The following is a 22,714-nucleotide window of genomic DNA, read 5'->3' as shown; positions in this document are numbered from 1 at the left end:
CCATTTGAGCTTTTAACTCTCAGTTAAGGCTCCAACCACCACAATTTTTGGCGCCCAACGTGGGGCTCGAACCCACGACCCTGAGATTAAGAGTCTCATGCTCTACCGACTGAGCCACGTGGACCTCCCTGTGGTGGGGAGGGGGTTTGCCCCCACCCATTACATTTTGGTGCCCAAGAACATCCCATCCCCACCTGGGGGCACACCCAACCCCCCCAGGGCTCTTTCCTCCCCCCCCAACTCAGCCTTGGGCCTGGGCAGGCCCAAGGGAGGCGGCTCACGCCATTTTACCCAGGCTGCAGCTGGGGACAAAAGAGGAAGTGAAGACCCCGCATGGGCATTTCATAGGGGAGCAGGGCATTATGGGAAATGGAATACCTGCCTGTGGCCACCCCCTGCGCTGGGCCCACCCCTAGGGACCTCCCAGGTGTGGTCTGTGCAGTGGCATCCGGGCCAGCACCCAGCCTAAACCACCACAGGCCCCAACCACCTCCCTGCACAACCCATCCCAGGGCTTCACCACTCTCATGGGGAAGAACTTCCTCCTCACCTCCAGCCTCAATCTCCCCACCTCCAGCTCCATTCCATTCCCCCTAGTCCTAGCACTGCCTGAGATCCTGAGCAGTCCCTCCCCAGCCTTCCTGGAGCCCCCTGCAGATCCTGGAAGGCCACAATGAGGTCACCTCAGAGCCTTCTCTTCTCCAGACTGAACAGCCTTGCTGCTTGGCTGTGGCTGCTCTGGCATGGCCCTGGGCACAGCTCTGTGGCGTGGATCCTGCCCAGCCTCTCTGGGAGCTGCAGGTGGATGCTGTCTGTGTCCCATGAGTGGGAGACACCCAAGTGCAAAGAGGTTCCTGGGCGGCTGGAGGTCCTCTCCTTTAGCTTGTGGAGGTTCTCTCTTCTTGTGGAGGGAAGCCAGATGGGAGGTTGAGGGCAGGAGACAGAGCCTCACTCCTGCCCCTCTTGATGAGGCTGGCAAGACTCTGCCTTGCCTGAACATTCCCCTGGCCCTGGAATTCTGCCCAATGCCTTTACCTTCCCCTCTTGGCCTCCCACCCTCACTCAACCTCTGCTTTCCTCCTGGCAGCCTCCACCCAGGAAAGGACAACCAAGCCACAGCCTCTGCCACCTCTCACCACTCACAGCACCACCTCCAGCACTGCTGCCAGCACCACCTCCAGCACCACTGTCTCCAGACAGGCAATCTCCACCAGCACCTCACAACTGCCTCTCACCAGGACAGCTCCAAGTCCCAGCTCTCCCTCTGCCCCCAGCAGCACTCTCAGCACCCTCCTCACCTCTCCCACCACTGCCACCCTCTCCTCCACAGCAGCCCCAAGCAGCAGCCCCCAGCCTACACCTACCACCCTCAGGCCCAAGGCCTCTTCCACAGCAACAACTGCTGCAACAGAGCCTCCTGCAGCAGAGTCCTCTGCAGCCTCCACGGCCAAAACCAGCCCAGTGCCATGGGCAGCTTCTTCTGCTTCCTCAGCTGTGTCCTCAGCATGGCCAAGCTCCTCACAGCCTGGTAAGGCTCCTCCTGCCCTTCCAGCTGCTTCTGCCTGCTCTTCCCAGCTCTCTCCCCTCCATCCTTCCTTCCTGTCTAGCAGCACAGGCAGCTCAGGCTGTTGTCTTGGTACCTGTCCTCTGCTCCTCTTTCCATTGCCTTGGTGCTTTGCTATGACCACTCTGCTGTGGCCCTGGGCACAGCTCTGTCCCTCAGAGCCTGACAGCCTGTGTGGGAGGCTGCTCCAGAAATGGTTTAATTTATGAATGACTTGGCACATATGGAGATTAATGCAAATGTTAATCACTGTAATGAGTATGCAAGATGCCCAAGCCCTATCAGCTGGGACTGCTGCATGGTTAGGGCAGCTCTGGGCACTGGGGATGTGCAGTGTTTAGGCAATAGAACAATTTCAACAATCCTATGAAACCAGGAGGAAACAACAGAAACCAACCTGAGCTCCTGCCCTGCCCAGGTGACTGCCTGGGGGCTGTGGGGCAGGCTGTGGATGTGGTCTGCCTGGACTGCAGCAAGGCCTTGGACACCATCCCCCACAGCAAACTGCTGGCCAAGCTGTCAGCCCCTGGCTGGGACAGCAGCTCTCTGAGCTGGGTTAGGAACTGGCTGGAGGCTGAGCCCAGAGAGTGGTGGTGAATGGTGCCACAGCCAGCTGGCAGCCAGGCACCAGTGGTGTGCCCCAGGGAGCAGTGCTGGGTCCTGTGCTCTTTAACATCTTCATTGATGATCTGGATGAGGGCATTGAGTCCATCAGCAGTAAATTTGCAGATGACACCAAGCTGGGGGCAGGAGTTGATCTGCTAGAGGGTTGAGAGGCTCTGCAGAGGGACCTTGCCAGGCTGGACAGATGGGCAGAGGCCAAGGGCAGGAGATTGAACACATCCAAGTGCCAGGTGCTGCACATTGGCCACAGCAACCCCAGGCAGTGCTACAGGCTGGGGTCAGAGCGGCTGAGAGCAGCCAGGCAGAGAGGGACCTGGGGGTGCTGGTTGATGGTAGGCTGAACATGAGCCTGCAGTGTGCCCAGGGGGCCAAAAAGGCTGCTGCAGGAAGGCCACAGGGTGCCAGGGCTGGGCTGGCTCCAGCAGGACAACAGTGACATGACGTGGTCCTTGTGATGGGCACTTGCTCTGTCCTGGGGAAACTGAGGCATGGCCAAATCCTAGCTGCAAGGGGAAGCAGGCTTGGCTCCAGCTCCAAGGCTGGTGGCTTCTCTAGCTTGCAGTGTGGGCTTGTGGCTTTATCCCAGGTGCTGGAGCAGGCACTTGAGGCGATGCAGCTCGAGGCAACTTCAAGCCAGACAGGTCCCAGCAGGCTCCAGCAAAGCAAGGCTTGGGCAAGGCACAGAGAACTAGACATCAGTCTGTATGTACATCCTGCTGGGATGGGATGGGATGGGATGGGATGGGATGGGATGGGATGGGATGGGATGGGATGGGATGGGATGGAATAGAATAGAATAGAATAGAATAGAATAGAATAGAATAGAATAGAATAGAATAGAATAGAATAGAATAGAATAGAATAGAATAGAATAGAATAGAATAGAATAGAATAGAATAGAATAGAATAGAATAGAATAGAATAGAATAGAATTAACCAGGTTGGAAAAGAACTTTGAGATCATCAGGTCCAACCTATCACCCAACACCATCTCATCAACTAAACCATGGCACCAAGTGCCACATCCAGGCTCTTCTTAAACACCTCCAGTGATGGGGACTCCACCACCTCCCTGGGCAGCACATTCCCATGGCCAATCTCTCTTTCTGTGAAGAATTTCTTCCTAACATCCAGCCTAAACCTCCCCTGGCACAGCCTGAGACTGTGTCCTCTTGTTCTGCTGCTGGCTGCCTGGGAGAAGAGACCAACCCCCACCTAGCACCAACCTCCCTTCAGGGGGTTGTAGAGAGCAAGAAGGTCTCCCCTGAGCCTCCTCTTCTCCAGGCTAAGCAACCCCAGCTCCCTCAGCCTCTCCTCACAGGGCTGTGCTCCAGACCCCTCCCCAGCTTTCTTGCCCTTCTCTGGACACCTTCCAGCAGCTCAACATCTTTCCCAACCTGAGTGGCCCAGAACTGGACACAGGACTCAAGGTGTGGCCTAAACAGTGCTGAGCACAGGGCACAATGACCTCCCTGCTCCTGCTGGCCACACTCTTCCTGATGCAGGCCAGGATGCCCTTGGCCTTCTTGGCTACCTGGGCACACTGCAGGCTCATGTTCAGCCTACCATCAACCAGCACCCCCAGGTCCTCTCTGCCTGGCTGCTCTCAGCTACTCTGCCCCCAGCCTGTAGCACTGCCTGGGGTTGCTGTGGCCAATGTGCAGCCCCTGGCACTTGGATGTGTTCAATCTGATGCCTTGGAGACTCGACAGGGCCAGCAGGGGGACTGAGGGCAGCACAGAGTTACCCAGTGGGAAGGAGTTCTGCCAGGCTGTGACTGTGGCAGCAACATAGGCCTGGCCAGGCAGGAGCAGTGGCCTTACCCCAGAAGCAGGGGTGTTCAGCACACATGCATGGCCCTGTCCCCTGTGCTCCTTTGCCTGCCTTCCCCTGACTCCTGCAGGCAGCAGGGGGAGGGGGCCATTGCCTAGACACATCAGGGTCTGTCTGCATTTGTGCTGGGGCCATTTGGCCCTACCATGACAGAGGGATCAGGTCATTCCTGTCCCTGTTTACTGGAGGCAGACAAGCACAGCTGCAGAGGCTCCCCTTCCAGGTGCCTGTTGTGAAGCATCCTTCAGGCACTGCCCTTGGCCCTCTTCAGAGCAGCAGCTGGGTGAGGAGGCTTTGGCCAGAGCCCCCAGTCCTTCTGCTTGCCCCACAACACTCAGTGTGGCAAGACTCCACATTCCCTGTACCTGTCCCCAGCACAGGGCTTCTGCACTCCTCCTTTACCTTCCCCTCCTGGCCTCCCACCCTCACTCAACCTCTGCTTTCCTCCTGGCAGCCTCCACCCAGGAAAGGACAACCAAGCCACAGCCTCTGCCACCTCTCACCACCCACAGCACCACCTCCAGCACTGCTGCCAGCACCACCTCCAGCACCACTGTCTCCAGACAGGCAATCTCCACCAGCACCTCACAACTGCCTCTCACCAGGACAGCTCCAAGTCCCAGCTCTCCCTCTGCCCCCAGCAGCACTCTCAGCACCCTCCTCACCTCTCCCACCACTGCCACCCTCTCCTCCACAGCAGCCCCAAACAGCAGCCCCCAGCCTACACCTACCACCCTGAGCCCCAAGGCCTCTTCCACAGCAACAACTGCTGCAACAGAGCCTCCTGCAGCAGAGTCCTCTGCAGCTTCCACAGCCAAAACCAGCCCAGTGCCATGGGCAGCTTCTTCTGCTTCCTCAGCTGTGTCCTCAGCATGGCCAAGCTCCTCACAGCCTGGTAAGGCTCCTTCCTGCCCTTCCAGCTGCTTCTGCCTGCTCTTCCCAGCTCTCTCCCTTCCATCCTTCCTTCCTGTCTAGCAGCACAGGCAGCTCAGGCTCTTGTTGTGACTCCTGTTCCCTGCTCCCATTCATAGTATCAGTACCATAGAATCAGTCAGGGTTGGAAGGGACCACAAGGATCAGCCAGTTCCAACCCCCCTGCCATGGGCAGGGACACCCCACACTAGATCAACCTGGCCACAGCCTCAGCCAGCCTGGCCTTAAACACCTCCAGGGACAGGGCCTTGTAGTGCTTTGAGCCTTAACTGAGAGTTAAAAGCTCAAATGGGGAAAAGGCTGAAAATCTCTTCCCCATTTGAGCTTTTAACTCTCAGTTAAGGCTCCAACCACCACAATTTTTGGCGCCCAACGTGGGGCTCGAACCCACGACCCTGAGATTAAGAGTCTCATGCTCTACCGACTGAGCCACGTGGACCTCCCTGTGGTGGGGAGGGGGTTTGCCCCCACCCATTACATTTTGGCGCCCAAGAACATCCCACCCCCACCTGGGGGTACACCCAACCCCCCCAGGGCTCTTTCCTCCCCCCCCCCAACTCAGCCTTGGGCCTGGGCAGGCCCAAGGGAGGCGGCTCACGCCATTTTACCCAGGCTGCAGCTGGGGACAAAAGAGGAAGTGAAGACCCCGCATGGGCATTTCATAGGGGAGCAGGGCATTATGGGAAATGGAATACCTGCCTGTGGCCACCCCCTGCGCTGGGCCCACCCCTAGGGACCTCCCAGGTGTGGTCTGTGCAGTGGCATCCGGGCCAGCACCCAGCCTAAACCACCACAGGCCCCAACCACCTCCCTGCACAACCCATCCCAGGGCTTCACCACTCTCATGGGGAAGAACTTCCTCCTCCCCTCCAGCCTCTATCTCCCCACCTCCAGCTTCATTCCATTCCCCCTAGTCCTATCACTCCCTCAGATCCTGAGCAGTCCCTCCCCAGCCTTCCTGGAGCCCCCTTCAGATCCTGGAATGCCACAATGAGGTCACCTGGGAGCCCTCTCTTCTCCAGACTGAACAGCCTTGCTGCTTGGCTGTGGCTGCTCTGGCATGGCCCTGGGCACAGCTCTGTGGCATGGATCCTGCCCAGCCTCTCTGGGAGCTGCAGGTGGATGCTGTCTGTGTCCCATGAGTGGGAGACAACCACATGCAAAGAGGCTTCTGGGCTGCTGGAGGTCTTCTCCTTTAGCTTGTGGAGGTTCTCTCTTCTTGTGGAGGGAAGCCAGATGGGAGGTTGAGGGCAGGAGACAGAAGCTCACTCCTGACCCTCCTGACAAGGCTGGCAAGACTCTGCCTTGCCTGAACATTCCCCTGGCCCTGGAATTCTGCCCAATGCCTTTACCTTCCCCTCTTGGCCTCCCACCCTCACTCAACCTCTGCTTTCCTCCTGGCAGCCTCCACCCAGGAAAGGACAACCAAGCCACAGCCTCTGCCACCTCTCACCACCCACAGCACCACCTCCAGCACTGCTGCCAGCACCACCTCCAGCACCACTGTCTCCAGACAGGCAATCTCCACCAGCACCTCACAACTGCCTCTCACCAGGACAGCTCCAAGTCCCAGCTCTCCCTCTGCCCCCAGCAGCACTCTCAGCACCCTCCTCACCTCTCCCACCACTGCCACCCTCTCCTCCACAGCAGCCCCAAGCAGCAGCCCCCAGCCTACACCTACCACCCTCAGGCCCAAGGCCTCTTCCACAGCAACAACTGCTGCAACAGAGCCTCCTGCAGCAGAGTCCTCTGCAGCCTCCACGGCCAAAACCAGCCCAGTGCCATGGGCAGCTTCTTCTGCTTCCTCAGCTGTGTCCTCAGCATGGCCAAGCTCCTCACAGCCTGGTAAGGCTCCTCCTGCCCTTCCAGCTGCTTCTGCCTGCTCTTCCCAGCTCTCTCCCCTCCATCCTTCCTTCCTGTCTAGCAGCACAGGCAGCTCAGGCTGTTGTCTTGGTACCTGTCCTCTGCTCCTCTTTCCATTGCCTTGGTGCTTTGCTATGACCACTCTGCTGTGGCCCTGGGCACAGCTCTGTCCCTCAGAGCCTGACAGCCTGTGTGGGAGGCTGCTCCAGAAATGGTTTAATTTATGAATGACTTGGCACATATGGAGATTAATGCAAATGTTAATCACTGTAATGAGTATGCAAGATGCCCAAGCCCTATCAGCTGGGACTGCTGCATGGTTAGGGCAGCTCTGGGCACTGGGGATGTGCAGTGTTTAGGCAATAGAACAATTTCAACAATCCTATGAAACCAGGAGGAAACAACAGAAACCAACCTGAGCTCCTGCCCTGCCCAGGTGACTGCCTGGGGGCTGTGGGGCAGGCTGTGGATGTGGTCTGCCTGGACTGCAGCAAGGCCTTGGACACCATCCCCCACAGCAAACTGCTGGCCAAGCTGTCAGCCCCTGGCTGGGACAGCAGCTCTCTGAGCTGGGTTAGGAACTGGCTGGAGGCTGAGCCCAGAGAGTGGTGGTGAATGGTGCCACAGCCAGCTGGCAGCCAGGCACCAGTGGTGTGCCCCAGGGAGCAGTGCTGGGTCCTGTGCTCTTTAACATCTTCATTGATGATCTGGATGAGGGCATTGAGTCCATCAGCAGTAAATTTGCAGATGACACCAAGCTGGGGGCAGGAGTTGATCTGCTAGAGGGTTGAGAGGCTCTGCAGAGGGACCTTGCCAGGCTGGACAGATGGGCAGAGGCCAAGGGCAGGAGATTGAACACATCCAAGTGCCAGGTGCTGCACATTGGCCACAGCAACCCCAGGCAGTGCTACAGGCTGGGGTCAGAGCGGCTGAGAGCAGCCAGGCAGAGAGGGACCTGGGGGTGCTGGTTGATGGTAGGCTGAACATGAGCCTGCAGTGTGCCCAGGGGGCCAAAAAGGCTGCTGCAGGAAGGCCACAGGGTGCCAGGGCTGGGCTGGCTCCAGCAGGACAACAGTGACATGACGTGGTCCTTGTGATGGGCACTTGCTCTGTCCTGGGGAAACTGAGGCATGGCCAAATCCTAGCTGCAAGGGGAAGCAGGCTTGGCTCCAGCTCCAAGGCTGGTGGCTTCTCTAGCTTGCAGTGTGGGCTTGTGGCTTTATCCCAGGTGCTGGAGCAGGCACTTGAGGCGATGCAGCTCGAGGCAACTTCAAGCCAGACAGGTCCCAGCAGGCTCCAGCAAAGCAAGGCTTGGGCAAGGCACAGAGAACTAGACATCAGTCTGTATGTACATCCTGCTGGGATGGGATGGGATGGGATGGGATGGGATGGGATGGGATGGGATGGGATGGGATGGGATGGAATAGAATAGAATAGAATAGAATAGAATAGAATAGAATAGAATAGAATAGAATAGAATAGAATAGAATAGAATAGAATAGAATAGAATAGAATAGAATAGAATAGAATAGAATAGAATAGAATAGAATAGAATAGAATTAACCAGGTTGGAAAAGAACTTTGAGATCATCAGGTCCAACCTATCACCCAACACCATCTCATCAACTAAACCATGGCACCAAGTGCCACATCCAGGCTCTTCTTAAACACCTCCAGTGATGGGGACTCCACCACCTCCCTGGGCAGCACATTCCCATGGCCAATCTCTCTTTCTGTGAAGAATTTCTTCCTAACATCCAGCCTAAACCTCCCCTGGCACAGCCTGAGACTGTGTCCTCTTGTTCTGCTGCTGGCTGCCTGGGAGAAGAGACCAACCCCCACCTGGCTACAACCTCCCTTCAGGGAGTTGGAGAGAGCAAGAAGGTCTCCCCTGAGCCTCCTCTTCTCCAGGCTAAGCAACCCCAGCTCCCTCAGCCTCTCCTCACAGGGCTGTGCTCCAGACCCCTCCCCAGCTTTCTTGCCCTTCTCTGGACACCTTCCAGCATCTCAACATCTTTCCCAACCTGAGTGGCCCAGAACTGGACACAGGACTCCAGGTGTGGCCTAACCAGTGCTGAGCACATGGCAGAATGACCTCCCTGCTCCTGCTGGCCACACTCTTCCTGATGCAGGCCAGGATGCCCTTGGCCTTCTTATGCCCCTGGGCACACTGCAGGCTCATGTTCAGCCTACCATCAACCAGCACCCCCAGGTCCCTTTCTGCCTGGCTGCTCTCAGCCACTCTGCCCCCAGCCTGTAGCACTGCCTGGGGTTGCTGTGGCCAATGTGCAGCCCCTGGCACTTGGATGTGTTCTATCTGATGCCTTGGAGACTCGACAGGGCCAGCAGGGGGACTGAGGGCAGCACAGAGTTACCCAGTGGGAAGGAGTTCTGCCAGGCTGTGACTGTGGCAGCAACATAGGCCTGGCCAGGCAGGAGCAGTGGCCTTACCCCAGAAGCAGGGGTGTTCAGCACACATGCATGGCCCTGTCCCCTGTGCTCCTTTGCCTGCCTTCCCCTGACTCCTGCAGGCAGCAGGGGGAGGGGGCCATTGCCTAGACACATCAGGGTCTGTCTGCATTTGTGCTGGGGCCATTTGGCCCTACCATGACAGAGGGATCAGGTCATTCCTGTCCCTGTTTACTGGAGGCAGACAAGCACAGCTGCAGAGGCTCCCCTTCCAGGTGCCTGTTGTGGAGCATCCTTCAGGCACTGTCCTTGGCCCTCTTCAGAGCAGCAGCTGGGTGAGGAGGCTTTGGCCAGAGCCCCTAGTCCTTCTTCTTGCCCCACAACACTCAGTGTGGCAAGACTCCACATTCCCTGTACCTGTCCCCAGCACAGGGCTTCTGCACACCTCCTTTACCTTCCCCTCCTGGCCTCCCACCCTCACTCAACCTCTGCTTCCCTCCTGGCAGCCTCCACCCAGGAAAGGACAACCAAGCCACAGCCTCTGCCACCTCTCACCACCCACAGCACCACCTCCAGCACTGCTGCCAGCACCACCTCCAGCACCACTGTCTCCAGACAGGCAATCTCCACCAGCACCTCACAACTGCCTCTCACCAGGACAGCTCCAAGTCCCAGCTCTCCCTCTGCCCCCAGCAGCACTCTCAGCACCCTCCTCACCTCTCCCACCACTGCCACCCTCTCCTCCACAGCAGCCCCAAGCAGCAGCCCCCAGCCTACACCTACCACCCTCAGGCCCAAGGCCTCTTCCACAGCAACAACTGCTGCAACAGAGCCTCCTGCAGCAGAGTCCTCTGCAGCCTCCACAGCCAAAACCAGCCCAGTGCCATGGGCAGCTTCTTCTGCTTCCTCAGCTGTGTCCTCAGCATGGCCAAGCTCCTCACAGTCTGGTAAGGCTCCTCCTGCCCTTCCAGCTGCTTCTGCCTGCTCTTCCCAGCTCTCTCCCCTCCATCCTTCCTTCCTGTCTAGCAGCACAGGCAGCTCAGGCTCTTGTTCTGACTCCTGTTCTCTGTTCCCATTCCCATTGCCTTGCTGCTTGGCTGTGGCTCTTTGGCATTGACCTGGGCACAGCTCTGTGACATGGATCCTGCCCAGCCTCTCTGGGAGCTGCAGGTGGATGCTGTCTGTGTCCCATGAGTGGGAGACACCCAAGTGCAAAGAGGCTTCTCTGGCAGAAAGAGGAGGACACTGCAGGGCTGCTGAGGAGCAACATTGAGGTTCTTTTCCTAAGTTTCTGGAAGGAAGCCAGATGGGAGGTTGAGGGCAGGAGACAGAGCCTCACTCCTGCCCCTCTTGATGAGGCTGGCAAGACTCTGCCTTGCCTGTACCTGTCCCCAGCACAGGGCTTCTGCACTCCTCCTTTACCTTCCCCTCTTGGCCTCCCACCCTCACTCAACCTCTGCTTTCCTCCTGGCAGCCTCCACCCAGGAAAGGACAACCAAGCCACAGCCTCTGCCACCTCTCACCACCCACAGCACCACCTCCAGCACTGCTGCCAGCACCACCTCCAGCACCACTGTCTCCAGACAGGCAATCTCCACCAGCACCTCACAACTGCCTCTCACCAGGACAGCTCCAAGTCCCAGCTCTCCCTCTGCCCCCAGCAGCACTCTCAGCACCCTCCTCACCTCTCCCACCACTGCCACCCTCTCCTCCACAGCAGCCCCAAGCAGCAGCCCCCAGCCTACACCTACCACCCTCAGGCCCAAGGCCTCTTCCACAGCAACAACTGCTGCAACAGAGCCTCCTGCAGCAGAGTCCTCTGCAGCCTCCACAGCCAAAACCAGCCCAGTGCCATGGGCAGCTTCTTCTGCTTCCTCAGCTGTGTCCTCAGCATGGCCAAGCTCCTCACAGCCTGGTAAGGCTCCTCCTGCCCTTCCAGCTGCTTCTGCCTGCTCTTCCCAGCTCGCTCCCCTCCATCCTTCCTTCCTGTCTAGCAGCACAGGCAGCTCAGGCTCTTGTTGTGACTCCTGTTCCCTGCTCCCATTCATAGTATCAGTACCATAGTATCAGTCAGGGTTGGAAGGGACCACAAGGATCAGCCAGTTCCAACCCCCCTGCCATGGGCAGGGACACCCCACACTAGATCAGCCTGGCCACAGCCTCAGCCAGCCTGGCTGCAAACACCTCCAGGGACAGGGCCCCAACCACCTCCCTGCACAACCCATTCCAGGGCTTCTCCACTCTCATGGGGAAGAACTTCCTCCTCCCCTCCAGCCTCAATCTCCCCACCTCCAGCTTCATTCCATTCCCCCTAGTCCTATCACTGCCTGAGATCCTGAGCAGTCCCTCCCCAGCCTTCCTGCAGCCCCCTTCAGATCCTGGAAGGCCACAATGAGGTCACCTGGGAGCCTTCTCTTCTCCAGACTGAACAGCCTTGCTGCTTGGCTGTGGCTGCTCTGGCATGGCCCCGGGCACAGCTCTGTGACATGGATCCTGCCCAGCCTCTCTGGGAGCTGCAGGTGGATGCTGTCTGTGTCAACATGAGTGGGAGACACCCAAGTGCAAAGAGGCTTCTGGGCTGCTGGAGGTCTTCTCCTTCAGCTTGTGGAGGGTCTATCTTCTTGTGGAAGGAAGCCAGATGGGAGGTTGAGGGCAGGAGACAGAAGCTCACTTCTCCCCTTTCTGATGAGGCTGGCAAGACCACCACCAGCACTGCTGACAACACCACCTCCAGCACCTCATTTCCTTTGCCTTGGTGCTCTGCTGTGGCCCTGGGCACAGCTCTGTGACACAGAGCCTGCCCAGCCTCTCTGGGAGCAGCAGGTGGATGTTGTCTGTGTGCCATGAACGGCAGAGACCTAAATGCAAAGAGGCTTCACTGGCAGAAAGAGAAGGACACTGCATTGCTGCTGAGGAGCAACATTGAGGTTCTTTCCCTAAGTTTCTGGAAGGAAGACAGATGGGAGGTTGAGGGCAGGAGACAGAGCCTCACTCCTGCCCCTCTTGACGAGGCTGGCAAGACTCTGCCTTGCCTGTACCTGTCCCCAGCACAGGGCTTCTGCACTCCTCCTTTACCTTCCCCTCCTGGCCTCCCACCCTCACTCAACCTCTGCTTTCCTCCTGGCAGCCTCCACCCAGGAAAGGACAACCAAGCCACAGCCTCTGCCACCTCTCACCACCCACAGCACCACCTCCAGCCCTGCTGCCAGCACCACCTCCAGCACCACTGTCTCCAGACAGGCAATCTCCACCAGCACCTCACAACTGCCTCTCACCAGGACAGCTCCAAGTCCCAGCTCTCCCTCTGCCCCCAGCAGCACTCTCAGCACCCTCCTCACCTCTCCCACCACTGCCACCCTCTCCTCCACAGCAGCCCCAAGCAGCAGCCCCCAGCCTACACCTACCACCCTCAGGCCCAAGGCCTCTTCCACAGCAACAACTGCTGCAACAGAGCCTCCTGCAGCAGAGTCCTCTGCAGCCTCCACAGCCAAAACCAGCCCAGTGCCATGGGCAGCTTCTTCTGCTTCCTCAGCTGTGTCCTCAGCATGGCCAAGCTCCTCACAGTCTGGTAAGGCTCCTCCTGCCCTTCCAGCTGCTTCTACCTGCTCTTCCCAGCTCTCCCCCCTCCATCCTTCCTTCCTGTCTAGCAGCACAGGCAGCTCAGGCTCTTGTTCTGACTCCTGTTCTCTGCTCCCATTCATAGTATCAGTACCATAGAATCAGTCAGGGTTGGAAGGGACCACAAGGATCAGCCAGTTCCAACCCCCCTGCCATGGGCAGGGACACCCCACACTAGATCAGCCTGGCCACAGCCTCAGCCAGCCTGGCTGCAAACACCTCCAGGGACAGGGCCTTGTAGTGCTTTGAGCCTTAACTGAGAGTTAAAAGCTCAAATGGGGAAAAGGCTGAAAATCTCTTCCCCATTTGAGCTTTTAACTCTCAGTTAAGGCTCCAACCACCACAATTTTTGGCGCCCAATGTGGGGCTCGAACCCACGACCCTGAGATTAAGAGTCTCATGCTCTACCGACTGAGCCACGTGGACCTCCCTGTGGTGGGGAGGGGGTTTGCCCCCACCCATTACATTTTGGCGCCCAAGAACATCCCACCCCCACCTGGGGGTACACCCAACCCCCCCAGGGCTCTTTCCTCCCCCCCCCCAACTCAGCCTTGGGCCTGGGCAGGCCCAAGGGAGGCGGCTCACGCCATTTTACCCAGGCTGCAGCTGGGGACAAAAGAGGAAGTGAAGACCCCGCATGGGCATTTCATAGGGGAGCAGGGCATTATGGGAAATGGAATACCTGCCTGTGGCCACCCCCTGCGCTGGGCCCACCCCTAGGGACCTCCCAGGTGTGGTCTGTGCAGTGGCATCCGGGCCAGCACCCAGCCTAAACCACCACAGGCCCCAACCACCTCCCTGCACAACCCATCCCAGGGCTTCACCACTCTCATGGGGAAGAACTTCCTCCTCCCCTCCAGCCTCAATCTCCCCACCTCCAGCTTCATTCCATTCCCCCTAGTCCTATCACTGCCTGAGATCCTGAGCAGTCCCTCCCCAGCCTTCCTGGAGCCCCCTGCAGATCCTGGAAGGCCACAATGAGGTCACCTCAGAGCCTTCTCTTCTCCAGACTGAACAGCCTTGCTGCTTGGCTGTGGCTGCTCTGGCATGGCCCTGGGCACAGCTCTGTGGCATGGATCCTGCCCAGCCTCTCTGGGAGCTGCAGGTGGATGCTGTCTGTGTCCCATGAGTGGGAGACAACCACGTGCAAAGAGGCTTCTGGGCTGCTGGAGGTCTTCTCCTTTAGCTTGTGGAGGTTCTCTCTTCTTGTGGAGGGAAGCCAGATGGGAGGTTGAGGGCAGGAGACAGAAGCTCACTCCTGCCCCTCTTGACGAGGCTGGCAAGACTCTGCCTTGCCTGAACATTCCCCTGGCCCTGGAATTCTGCCCAATGCCTTTACCTTCCCCTCTTGGCCTCCCACCCTCACTCAACCTCTGCTTTCCTCCTGGTAGCCTCCACCCAGGAAAGGACAACCAAGCCACAGCCTCTGCCACCTCTCACCACCCACAGCACCACCTCCAGCACTGCTGCCAGCACCACCTCCAGCACCACTGTCTCCAGACAGGCAATCTCCACCAGCACCTCACAACTGCCTCTCACCAGGACAGCTCCAAGTCCCAGCTCTCCCTCTGCCCCCAGCAGCACTCTCAGCACCCTCCTCACCTCTCCCACCACTGCCACCCTCTCCTCCACAGCAGCCCCAAGCAGCAGCCCCCAGCCTACACCTACCACCCTCAGGCCCAAGGCCTCTTCCACAGCAACAACTGCTGCAACAGAGCCTCCTGCAGCAGAGTCCTCTGCAGCCTCCACAGCCAAAACCAGCCCAGTGCCATGGGCAGCTTCTTCTGCTTCCTCAGCTGTGTCCTCAGCATGGCCAAGCTCCTCACAGCCTGGTAAGGCTCCTCCTGCCCTCCTCTCTCCCTTCCATCCTTGCTCCCTGTTTAGGAACTGAGGTCACTCATTATTTGGGTTTTTTTGGTGCCTTTCTTCCCCTCTCCCTTGGTGCTTTGCTGTGGCTGCTTTGCTGGTGCCCTGGGCACAGGCCTCCCCCCTGGAGCCTGAGCAGGCTCTCTGGGAGCAGCAGGTGGTACTTGTCCCTTCCCTCGAGGGGGACATGCTTGTGCAGAGAGGTTCCCCTCCCAGTGAGAGGCAAGCAGAGCATTCAAGTGCTCTCCCTTCTCTTTGTGGTGAAGTGGGATGGGGAGGTTTAAGTGCAGGAGCTCACAACCCACTGCTCCCTCTCACCCCCAAAGCCTCAGTGCAGCCAGGTGCTGCCTTTCCTGCAAGTGCCTCTGGCTTGGGGATCCCCTTGACTTCCTTTCATCCTCCTCCTGGCCCTCACTCAACCTCTGCTTTCCTCCTGACAGCTTCCACTCAGGAAAGAACAGCCAAGCCTCAGCCTCTGCCATCTCTCACCACTCACAGGACCACCCCCAGCACCGCTGCCAGCACCACCTCCAGCACCACTGCCTGGAGGGAGAGCAGCCTGGCCAGCAGCACAGGAGTGCCTCTCACAAGGGTCCCTGCAAACCCCAGCTCCACCAGCAGCTCACAACTGCCTCTCACCAGCACATCTCCAAACCCCAGCTCCACCAGCAGCTCACAACTGCCTCTCACCAGCACATCTTCAAACCCCAGCTCCACCAGCAGCCCACAACTGCCTCTCACCAGCACATCTCCAAACCCCAGCTCCACCAGCAGCCCACAACTGCCTCTCACCAGCACATCTCCAAACCCCAGCTCCACCAGCAGCTCACAACTGCCTCTCACCAGCACATCTCCAAACCCCAGCTCCACCAGCAGCTCACAACTGCCTCTCACCAGCACATCTCCAAATCCCAGCTCCACCAGCAGCCCACAACTGCCTCTCACCAGCACATCTCCAAACCCCAGCTCCACCAGCAGCTCACAACTGCCTCTCACCAGCACATCTCCAAACTCCAGCTCCACCAGCAGCCCACAACTGCCTCTCAGCAGCACATCTCCAAACCCCAGCGCTCCTCCAGCCCCCAGCAGCACTCTCAGCACCCACCTCACCTCTCCCTCCACTGCCACACTCTCCTCCACTGCAGCCCCAAGCCCCAGCTCGATTCATGCCCTGATGTCCCTCACTACTTCCCCTGCTGGCTCTCCTCAGACCACTCCATACTTTCCCTCCCCCAACACCACCCTTACTCCACATGGCCAAACCTCCTCCTTGGTAGTTCCTACCAGCAGGTCTGCCAAGTCCACCTCAGCTTCAAGCCCAGCTGTTTTATCTACCACCATGACCTCTGCTCCCAGTGTCATCACCACTGCCTCTACAGAGACCATGGGCAGGACCCCTCTGCAGACCACCACGCTCAGCACCACGCGCACCACCTCCTTTCCTCTCACCTCCAGGCTTTCAACTGCTTTGTCTCCTGCTGTGTCCTCAGCAGTGCCTCAAGGTAAGGGAGCTCCGTATCACCTCCTCTAGCATGCTTGGGGTTGACATCTTTTCTCAGAACCAGAATGGTAGGGCTTGGAACCTGAAAAGATCACTGAGTCCATCCCCCTGCCAAAGCAGGATCAGCCAGGGCAGGTCACACAGGGGCGCATCCAGGGGGGGTTGGAAAGTCTCCAGAGGAGACTCCACAACCTCCCTGGGCAGTCTGCTCCAGGGCTCCAGCACCTCCTCTGCTTCAGCTTGCCCCCAGTGCCCCTTGTCATAGTATCATAGAATCAGTCAGGGTTGGAAGGGAGCACAAGGATCATCCAGTTCCAACCCCCCTGCCATGGGCAGGGACACCCCACACTACATCAGCCTGGCCACAGCCTCAGCCAGCCTGGCCTTAAACACCTCCAGGGACAGGGCCCCAACCACCTCCCTGCACAACCCATCCCAGGGCTTCACCACTCTCCTGGGGAAGAACTTCCTCCTCCCCTCCAGCCTCAATCTCCCCACCTCCAGCTTCATTCCATTCCCCCTAGTCCTATCACTGCCTGAGATCCTGAGCAGTCCCTCCCCAGCCTTCCTGCAGCCCCCTTCAGATCCTGGAAGGCCACAATGAGGTCACCTGGGAGCCTTCTCTTCTGCAGACTGAACAGCCCCAACTCCTTCAGTCTGTCCTCATGGCCCTTGCACTGATTTATTCAGTATAGAAGACTATGCTAATTCATGTAGAGTAAGTGTGTCCTCTCACTGGACATCCCTGAGCAGGGCCTGGCTCTGTCCTCCCCACACTGCCCTGCTCATCTTTATCCCCAGGAATGAGGTCACCCCTCAGGCTCCTCTGCTCCAAGCTAAAGAGCCCCAGCTCCTGTCCTCACCAGGGGGATGTTGTGCTCCCTTCACCATCTTTGTGGCTGGACCCTCTCAAGCAGTTCCCTGAGGTCCTTCTTGAGCTTTCAGGAGTGGCTGAATTTGTACATTGCCTATTCCCTGGTCTGAGACCCCTGGTATTTGGCTCCATCTTTCCTTGCTCTCCTTTCTGCAGAGCAGTTGTCTGAAGTCTTTGGTTTCAGAACAACAGCTTCCTGCTCTGCACTACCAAGTGTGAGTTCAGGGAGCTGACAGGGACAGCCACAGCACTTTGGGTTTCAGTCTTAAAACCCCAGTCAAGCAAAGGATGAAGGATCCTTTCCTTCTGAGGAGCTGACCCTGCAGTCCTCCTGGGAGCTCTGCCATGCTGCTCCTGCACAGGGCAGCATGCTGTGCTGTCCCCTCTGCAGGAGCCTCTTTTCTCAGGTTTCAAGGGGCTGTGCTGCTTTTGGCTCCTGTGCACATCTAAACCCAAACAGACTTTGACCAACCAACCACCACATGGGCAAGTTGTGCCCAGGTTCACGTGAAGGGGGGCACAGAAGGCAGCTGCTCTGTGCTTATAACTGGAGCTGTCCTGCTGCAAGATCTAGGGGAGCACAGCTGGGGGTGCACAAGAGACACCCACACATGTCCAGCTGCATTGCCTCTAGGCAGCAGAGGCCTCCTCTCTAGAACCATTGAGAGAAGCAAGGCAGGCAGCTTTCACCCAGCACTTCCTGGGACTGCTGCTGAGGGGAAGCTCTTCAATGCTGAGCAGTGCTTCAGGGGTGGGGGGCAGGAGGCTGGGGCCAGGCTTTGTTCAGTGGTGCCCAGTGACAGCACAAGGGATGACAGCCACAAACTTGAACATAGGAAGTTCCAGCTAGAGATGAGGAGGAACTTCTTCAATGTAAGGGTGCAGGAGCCCTGGAGCAGGCCGCCCAGAGAGGTTGTGGAGCCTCCTCCTCGGGAGACTTTCCAAACCCACCTGCATGTGGTACAGATGACTCTGCCTTGGCAGGAGGGTTGGACTTGGTGATCTCCAGAGGTCCCCTCCAACCTCTACCATTCTGTGAGTCTATCATTTTGTCTTTCTGCTTTTGCCAGAGGCCTGCAGAGAGCACAGCTATGAAGAAACAATCACTTACAGAGGCTGCTCCACCAACGTCACTCTAAGCCGGTGCGAAGGCTCCTGCACGTCCTCCACACAGTAAGGCTGGCTCAGGGACTCTGCATACTGCACAGGGCCCTGGGGCAGAGCTGTTGGCTAACTACTGCTCCTCTAACACAGGGACAAACGTTTTAGGGCAACACAGCTGGGGAGGAGCAGCTGAGGGAGCTGGGGGTGTTCAGCCTGGAGCAGAGGAGGCTGAGGGAGACCTCATTGCTCTCTGCAGCTCCCCAAAAGGAGGTTGCAGTGAGGGGGGTTGGAGCTCTTCTCCCTAGTCTTGGGGGAGAGGACATGGCCTGAAACTGTGCCAGGGGAGGGCTAGGTTGGAGAGAAGGAAAAATGTCTTTGCTGCAAGAGTGGTCTGGGACTGGCAGAGGCTGCCCAGGGAGGTGGTGGAGTCCCCACCCCTGGAGGTCTTCAAGAAACCTGTGGCCATGGCACTCAGGGACATGCTTTAAAGGCCATGATTAGGTTGCTGGTTGGACTCCATGATCTTAAACTGAAACAATTCTGTGTGGCTGGCCTCTACCCAGCAGCACAACAGTGTCACTCAGACTCCAAACAGCTGCTTTCAAACAGCCAAGGCAAAAAGAGTTACTCCCCCGACCACCCAGAGCCAGTGCGGCTGTCTCCTCAGTGTCTCCTGCTGCTGTAACCGGGGATGCTCTGCAGTCACCAGTGAGCTGTCCCCTGTGCGGTGCTGCTGGCTCACCCAGGGCCTCTTCAGACAGGGAAGTGATGCTCCAGTAAAGCTGAACTCACCACAGCACCATTCCAGAGCTCAGCTGATTGACAGCTGCCTGAACAGGAGCCAGCAGTGTGCCCAGGCAGCCAAGAAGGCCAAGGGCATCCTGGCCTGCAGCAGGAAGAGTGTGGCCAGCAGGAACAGGGAGGTCATTGTGCCCTGTGCTCTGCACTGCTTAGGCCACACCTTGAGTCCTGTGTCCAGTTCTGGGCTCCTCAGTTTAAGAAGGACATTGAGAGACTTGAAGGTGTCCAGAGAAGGGCAAGAAAGCTGGGGACGGGTCTGGAGCACAGCCCTGTGAGGAGAGTCTGAGGGAGCTAGGGTTGCTTAGCCTGGAGAAGAGGAGGCTCAGGGGAGACCTTCTTGCTCTCTCCAACTACCTGCAGGGAGGTTGTAGCCAGGTGGGGGTTGGGCTCTTCTCCCAGGCAGCCAGCACCAGAACTGTGCCAGGGGAAGTTTAGGCTGGAGGTGAGGAGAAAGTTCTTCCCAGAGAGAGTCACTCATCATTGGGATGTGCTGCCCAGGGAGGTGGTAGAGTCCCCATCCCTGGAGGTGTTCCAAGAGGGGATTGGATGTGGCACTTGGTGCCATGGTCTAGTCATGAGGTCTGTGGTGACAGGTTGGACCTTGAGGTCTCTTCCAACCTTGGCTATACTGTAATACTGTGAGATTGTGAATCCTGGAGCCAAAAGCTGCCCCCTCCAGCGTGACTTCAGGTGGCCCCCAGCACAGTGAAAAGCAAGCAAGTGACTTTCTGTGGAGCTGTGAAGAGGGCTGTGAAGCCTGGGGGAAGGTTTCTGAGTTAGGAAGGTTCATCATAATCAGGAGGGAAGTTGTGGTTAACAACTCCTTTGTTCTAGTTGAACCCAAGGAGCCTTTTCTCCCCTTTCCAGAGGCTTGTACAAATCTACTTCCCCATCCCTCTCTTGTTCCTGTACCTGAATTCTACCCAACATTCATACAGCTTCCCACTGACAGAAAGGGATAGGAGCAGGTCCAGCAGCACAGCAGCTGAACAGGCAGGCAAACAGCAGCAGCACAACCAGGAGAGCACCTGCCCCTCACCTGCCTGTCAGCTATGGCTTCACCAGCCTCTGCTTCATTCCTGCTAATTCAGCTACTCCTGACCTCACAGCCCAGACCTGGCACTCTGCAGTCATCAGCTGGGGTTCTGGTGCTCACAGCTCAGAGAAGGAGATTTGCCTTGCTCCAGAGGCTGTGCAAGAAACACACAGAGTTGAGCATCTTTGTTGGCAGACCAGAGCAGAGGCCTCGTGCAAACCACAAGCAGTGCAGTGCCCAGCCTTAAAACCACTGAAAGATGGCAGTCACTTGGTGAGTGGCAGGGAGATCACATCCTCTTTGCTCTCCAGCCTTAAGAGCTGCAAGCCCTGTGGGGGCAGAGCCTTAGAAAGGCAGGCAGCAGCTCAGGACACCTACCTCCTGCAGCGCTCCTCAAGAGAAGCTGAAGCAGAGCCAAGTGCTGTGCTGCCTGCAGTTCTGTAGCTGGCAGAAGCATTAAGCTCTGAAGGCTGTGCTCGTTCCTCTGAGCATTCCATCATACCACAGCATCCCAGCACCTGGAAAGCTGCATCCCAGCCCTGAGTGCTCCTCCCTCTCTTCCCCACAGGTTTGACGTGCAGACGATGACGGTCAGCACGGCCTGCGGCTGCTGTGCGCCGCAGCTGCTCCTGAAGCAGAGGATCCAGCTCCCCTGCCAGGACCCAGACAACCCTGGGAGAAGCCTCAGCACAGAACTGGTTGTGCTGAAGGGCTGCGTGTGCAAGGCTGACAGCTGCACACACTAGGCCAGGCCTGCAGCTGCCAGCTGGTTTTCATCCACCGCTGATCACCCTTGGGGGCGTCACAGCCACTGCTGCTGGCTGGCAGAGCTCCTGGTGCCACCTGGGCAGGGCGGCCTGGCAGTGGGGCTCCCCGAGCAGCTACCTGGAGCGTCAATGCAATTAACTGAGAAATTCTTGCTGCACAGGAGGGGGTTGGGGTGGTGGTGCAGGGCAGGAAAGCCAGAATGGGCAGGGGGAGGGAAGGCCATGTCAGAGACTGGCCTTGCTCTGGGGAGGGGGTGGAAGCAGAGGCTAAGAGCTGGCTGTGCACTGTGCAGCAACTGAAAATCGACTTCTAAATAAAGTAGAAGGAACTGAACTGCCTAACTCCTCATTATTTAACTCAAAAGAGTCTGCAAGGCTCACTGCAGCTGGTCCAGGGCCTGGGGAACAGCCACTTCCCTGGGATGGACAACTGCAGCACCCCATTCCCTTTCCTTCCAAAACAGACACAGCACTTGTGCTTGCCCTCCACACACAACTGCTGGCAGCAGCAAAGGGCTGCACAGTCCAAAAGCTGGGAGTGAGGCTTCCACACGCACCCCTGAGGGGGTGGACACTTGTAGGAACATCATGAGCAGACACAGAGCAGCTTTTGGACCATCCAAAGCTTTGCCAACCCTCCTCTGCATGAAAGCAAAGCCCCTGGGTGTGACAGGACAGAGCTCACTCAGTGCTGCAGGCTGCTAGCAGGGAGGGCTCTTGACTGCTGGGACTGCAACTCATCCAGGCAGCTGCAGGGACACAGAAGCTGAAGAGTGCCCAGGTATTGACTGGGCTTTGATGAAGGGTTAGGGAAGCACTGAGAGTCTGAAGCACATCTGGAAAGCTCAGGGGAGGTTACTGAACAGCTCAGATGCTCTTGGTTTACAGCAACATCGACTTGTTTGCCAAGCCCTACAGGTGTGGGGTAGAGGGGTGTGCTTCACAGCAGCTCACACCTATCCACTGCAGCATCTGTTCCTGTCCTGACTCTTGGCTAGAGGAAGATTTTACATTCTTGTGTTGGTTTGGGTGTGGTTGTTTTGTTTTTAGACCAAAGTATTTTTAACACAACCAAACACCACCAAAAATCCATGAAGAAACTCACTGTGGGAGCAGAGATCTGCAGATCAGGCAAGACTCAGATGGACACAGCCCAGCAGCAGTTTGGAGAACAGAGGGAATGGATTGAGCAAGGCAGACTTAGACTGGAGATGAGGAAGAAATCTTGACAGTAAGGGTGGGGAGACATGGGCACAGGTTGTCCAGGGAGGCCGTGGATGTCCCATCCCTGAAGCTGTCCAAGTCCAGGGCAATGAGGCTGGTGAGAGGCCTCAAGCACAGCCCTGTGAGGAGAGGCTGAGGGAGCTGGGGTTGCTTAGCCTGGAGAAGAGGAGGCTCAGGGGAGACCTTCTTGCTCTCTCCAACTCCCTGAAGGGAGGCTGTAGCCAGGTGGGTGTTGGTCTCTTCTCCCAGGCAGCCAGCACCAGAACAAGAGGACACAGTCTCAAGTTGCACCAGGGGAGGTTTAGGCTGGAAGTGAGGAGAAAATTCTTGACAGAGGGGGGTGTTAGGCATTGAAGGTGCTGCCCAGGGAGGTGGTGGAATCCCTGGAGGTGTTCAAGAGGGGACTGGACGTGGCACTTGGAGCCATGGTCTAGTCATGAGGTGCTGGGTGATAGGCTGGACCTGATGATCTTTGAGGTCTCTTCCAACCTTGTTGATTCTATAGATGAGGCCTTGAGCACGCTGGGCTGGTGGGAGGTGTCCCTGCCCACGGCAGTGGAGCTGGGACAAAGATGACCTTTAAGGTCCAGCTGCAGCCATGCTGTGGCCGTCCCATTGCACGCTGCCTGCCAACCACTCCAGGCAAGCGCTCTGTCCACTTCCACACCCCCAGACCAAGAAAAGGAGGAGAGCTGGG

The 22,714-nt window shown here is 57.7% G+C and overlaps 1 protein-coding gene and 3 non-coding genes across 4 annotated transcripts in view; 1 reads left to right on the top strand and 3 right to left on the bottom strand.

The window, feature by feature from the left end:
• LOC137446154 (mucin-2-like) overlaps positions 1-21,120 on the top strand; it is a 46,435-nt gene extending 25,315 nt beyond the window's left edge. The window contains exons 12-21 of the mRNA XM_068148543.1: positions 1,088-1,528; positions 4,476-4,916; positions 6,359-6,799; positions 9,733-10,173; positions 10,701-11,141; positions 12,354-12,794; positions 14,236-14,676; positions 15,151-16,212; positions 18,156-18,258; positions 20,595-21,120. Of these exons, the coding sequence (XP_068004644.1) occupies positions 1,088-1,528; positions 4,476-4,916; positions 6,359-6,799; positions 9,733-10,173; positions 10,701-11,141; positions 12,354-12,794; positions 14,236-14,676; positions 15,151-16,212; positions 18,156-18,258; positions 20,595-20,772 (4,430 nt within the window). The 3' untranslated portion in view covers positions 20,773-21,120. The remainder of the gene's footprint in view (positions 1-1,087; positions 1,529-4,475; positions 4,917-6,358; positions 6,800-9,732; positions 10,174-10,700; positions 11,142-12,353; positions 12,795-14,235; positions 14,677-15,150; positions 16,213-18,155; positions 18,259-20,594) is intronic.
• Positions 52-124, bottom strand: TRNAK-CUU (transfer RNA lysine (anticodon CUU)). The gene has a single exon. It is a non-coding gene; the product is annotated as a tRNA-Lys (tRNA).
• Positions 5,321-5,393, bottom strand: TRNAK-CUU (transfer RNA lysine (anticodon CUU)). Its single transcript has one exon. It is a non-coding gene; the product is annotated as a tRNA-Lys (tRNA).
• On the bottom strand, positions 13,198-13,270 carry TRNAK-CUU (transfer RNA lysine (anticodon CUU)). The gene has a single exon. It is a non-coding gene; the product is annotated as a tRNA-Lys (tRNA).
• Positions 21,121-22,714: the final 1,594 nt, after the last annotated feature.

This window comes from Melanerpes formicivorus, unplaced genomic scaffold (genome assembly GCF_026170545.1).
Source record: "Melanerpes formicivorus ecotype bairdi unplaced genomic scaffold, bMelFor1.0.p_v2 SCAF_16, whole genome shotgun sequence".
Taxonomy (NCBI): domain Eukaryota; kingdom Metazoa; phylum Chordata; class Aves; order Piciformes; family Picidae; genus Melanerpes; species Melanerpes formicivorus.
Note: the sequence above shows the minus strand (reverse complement) of the source record. Positions and strands in the feature narration are given on the sequence as shown.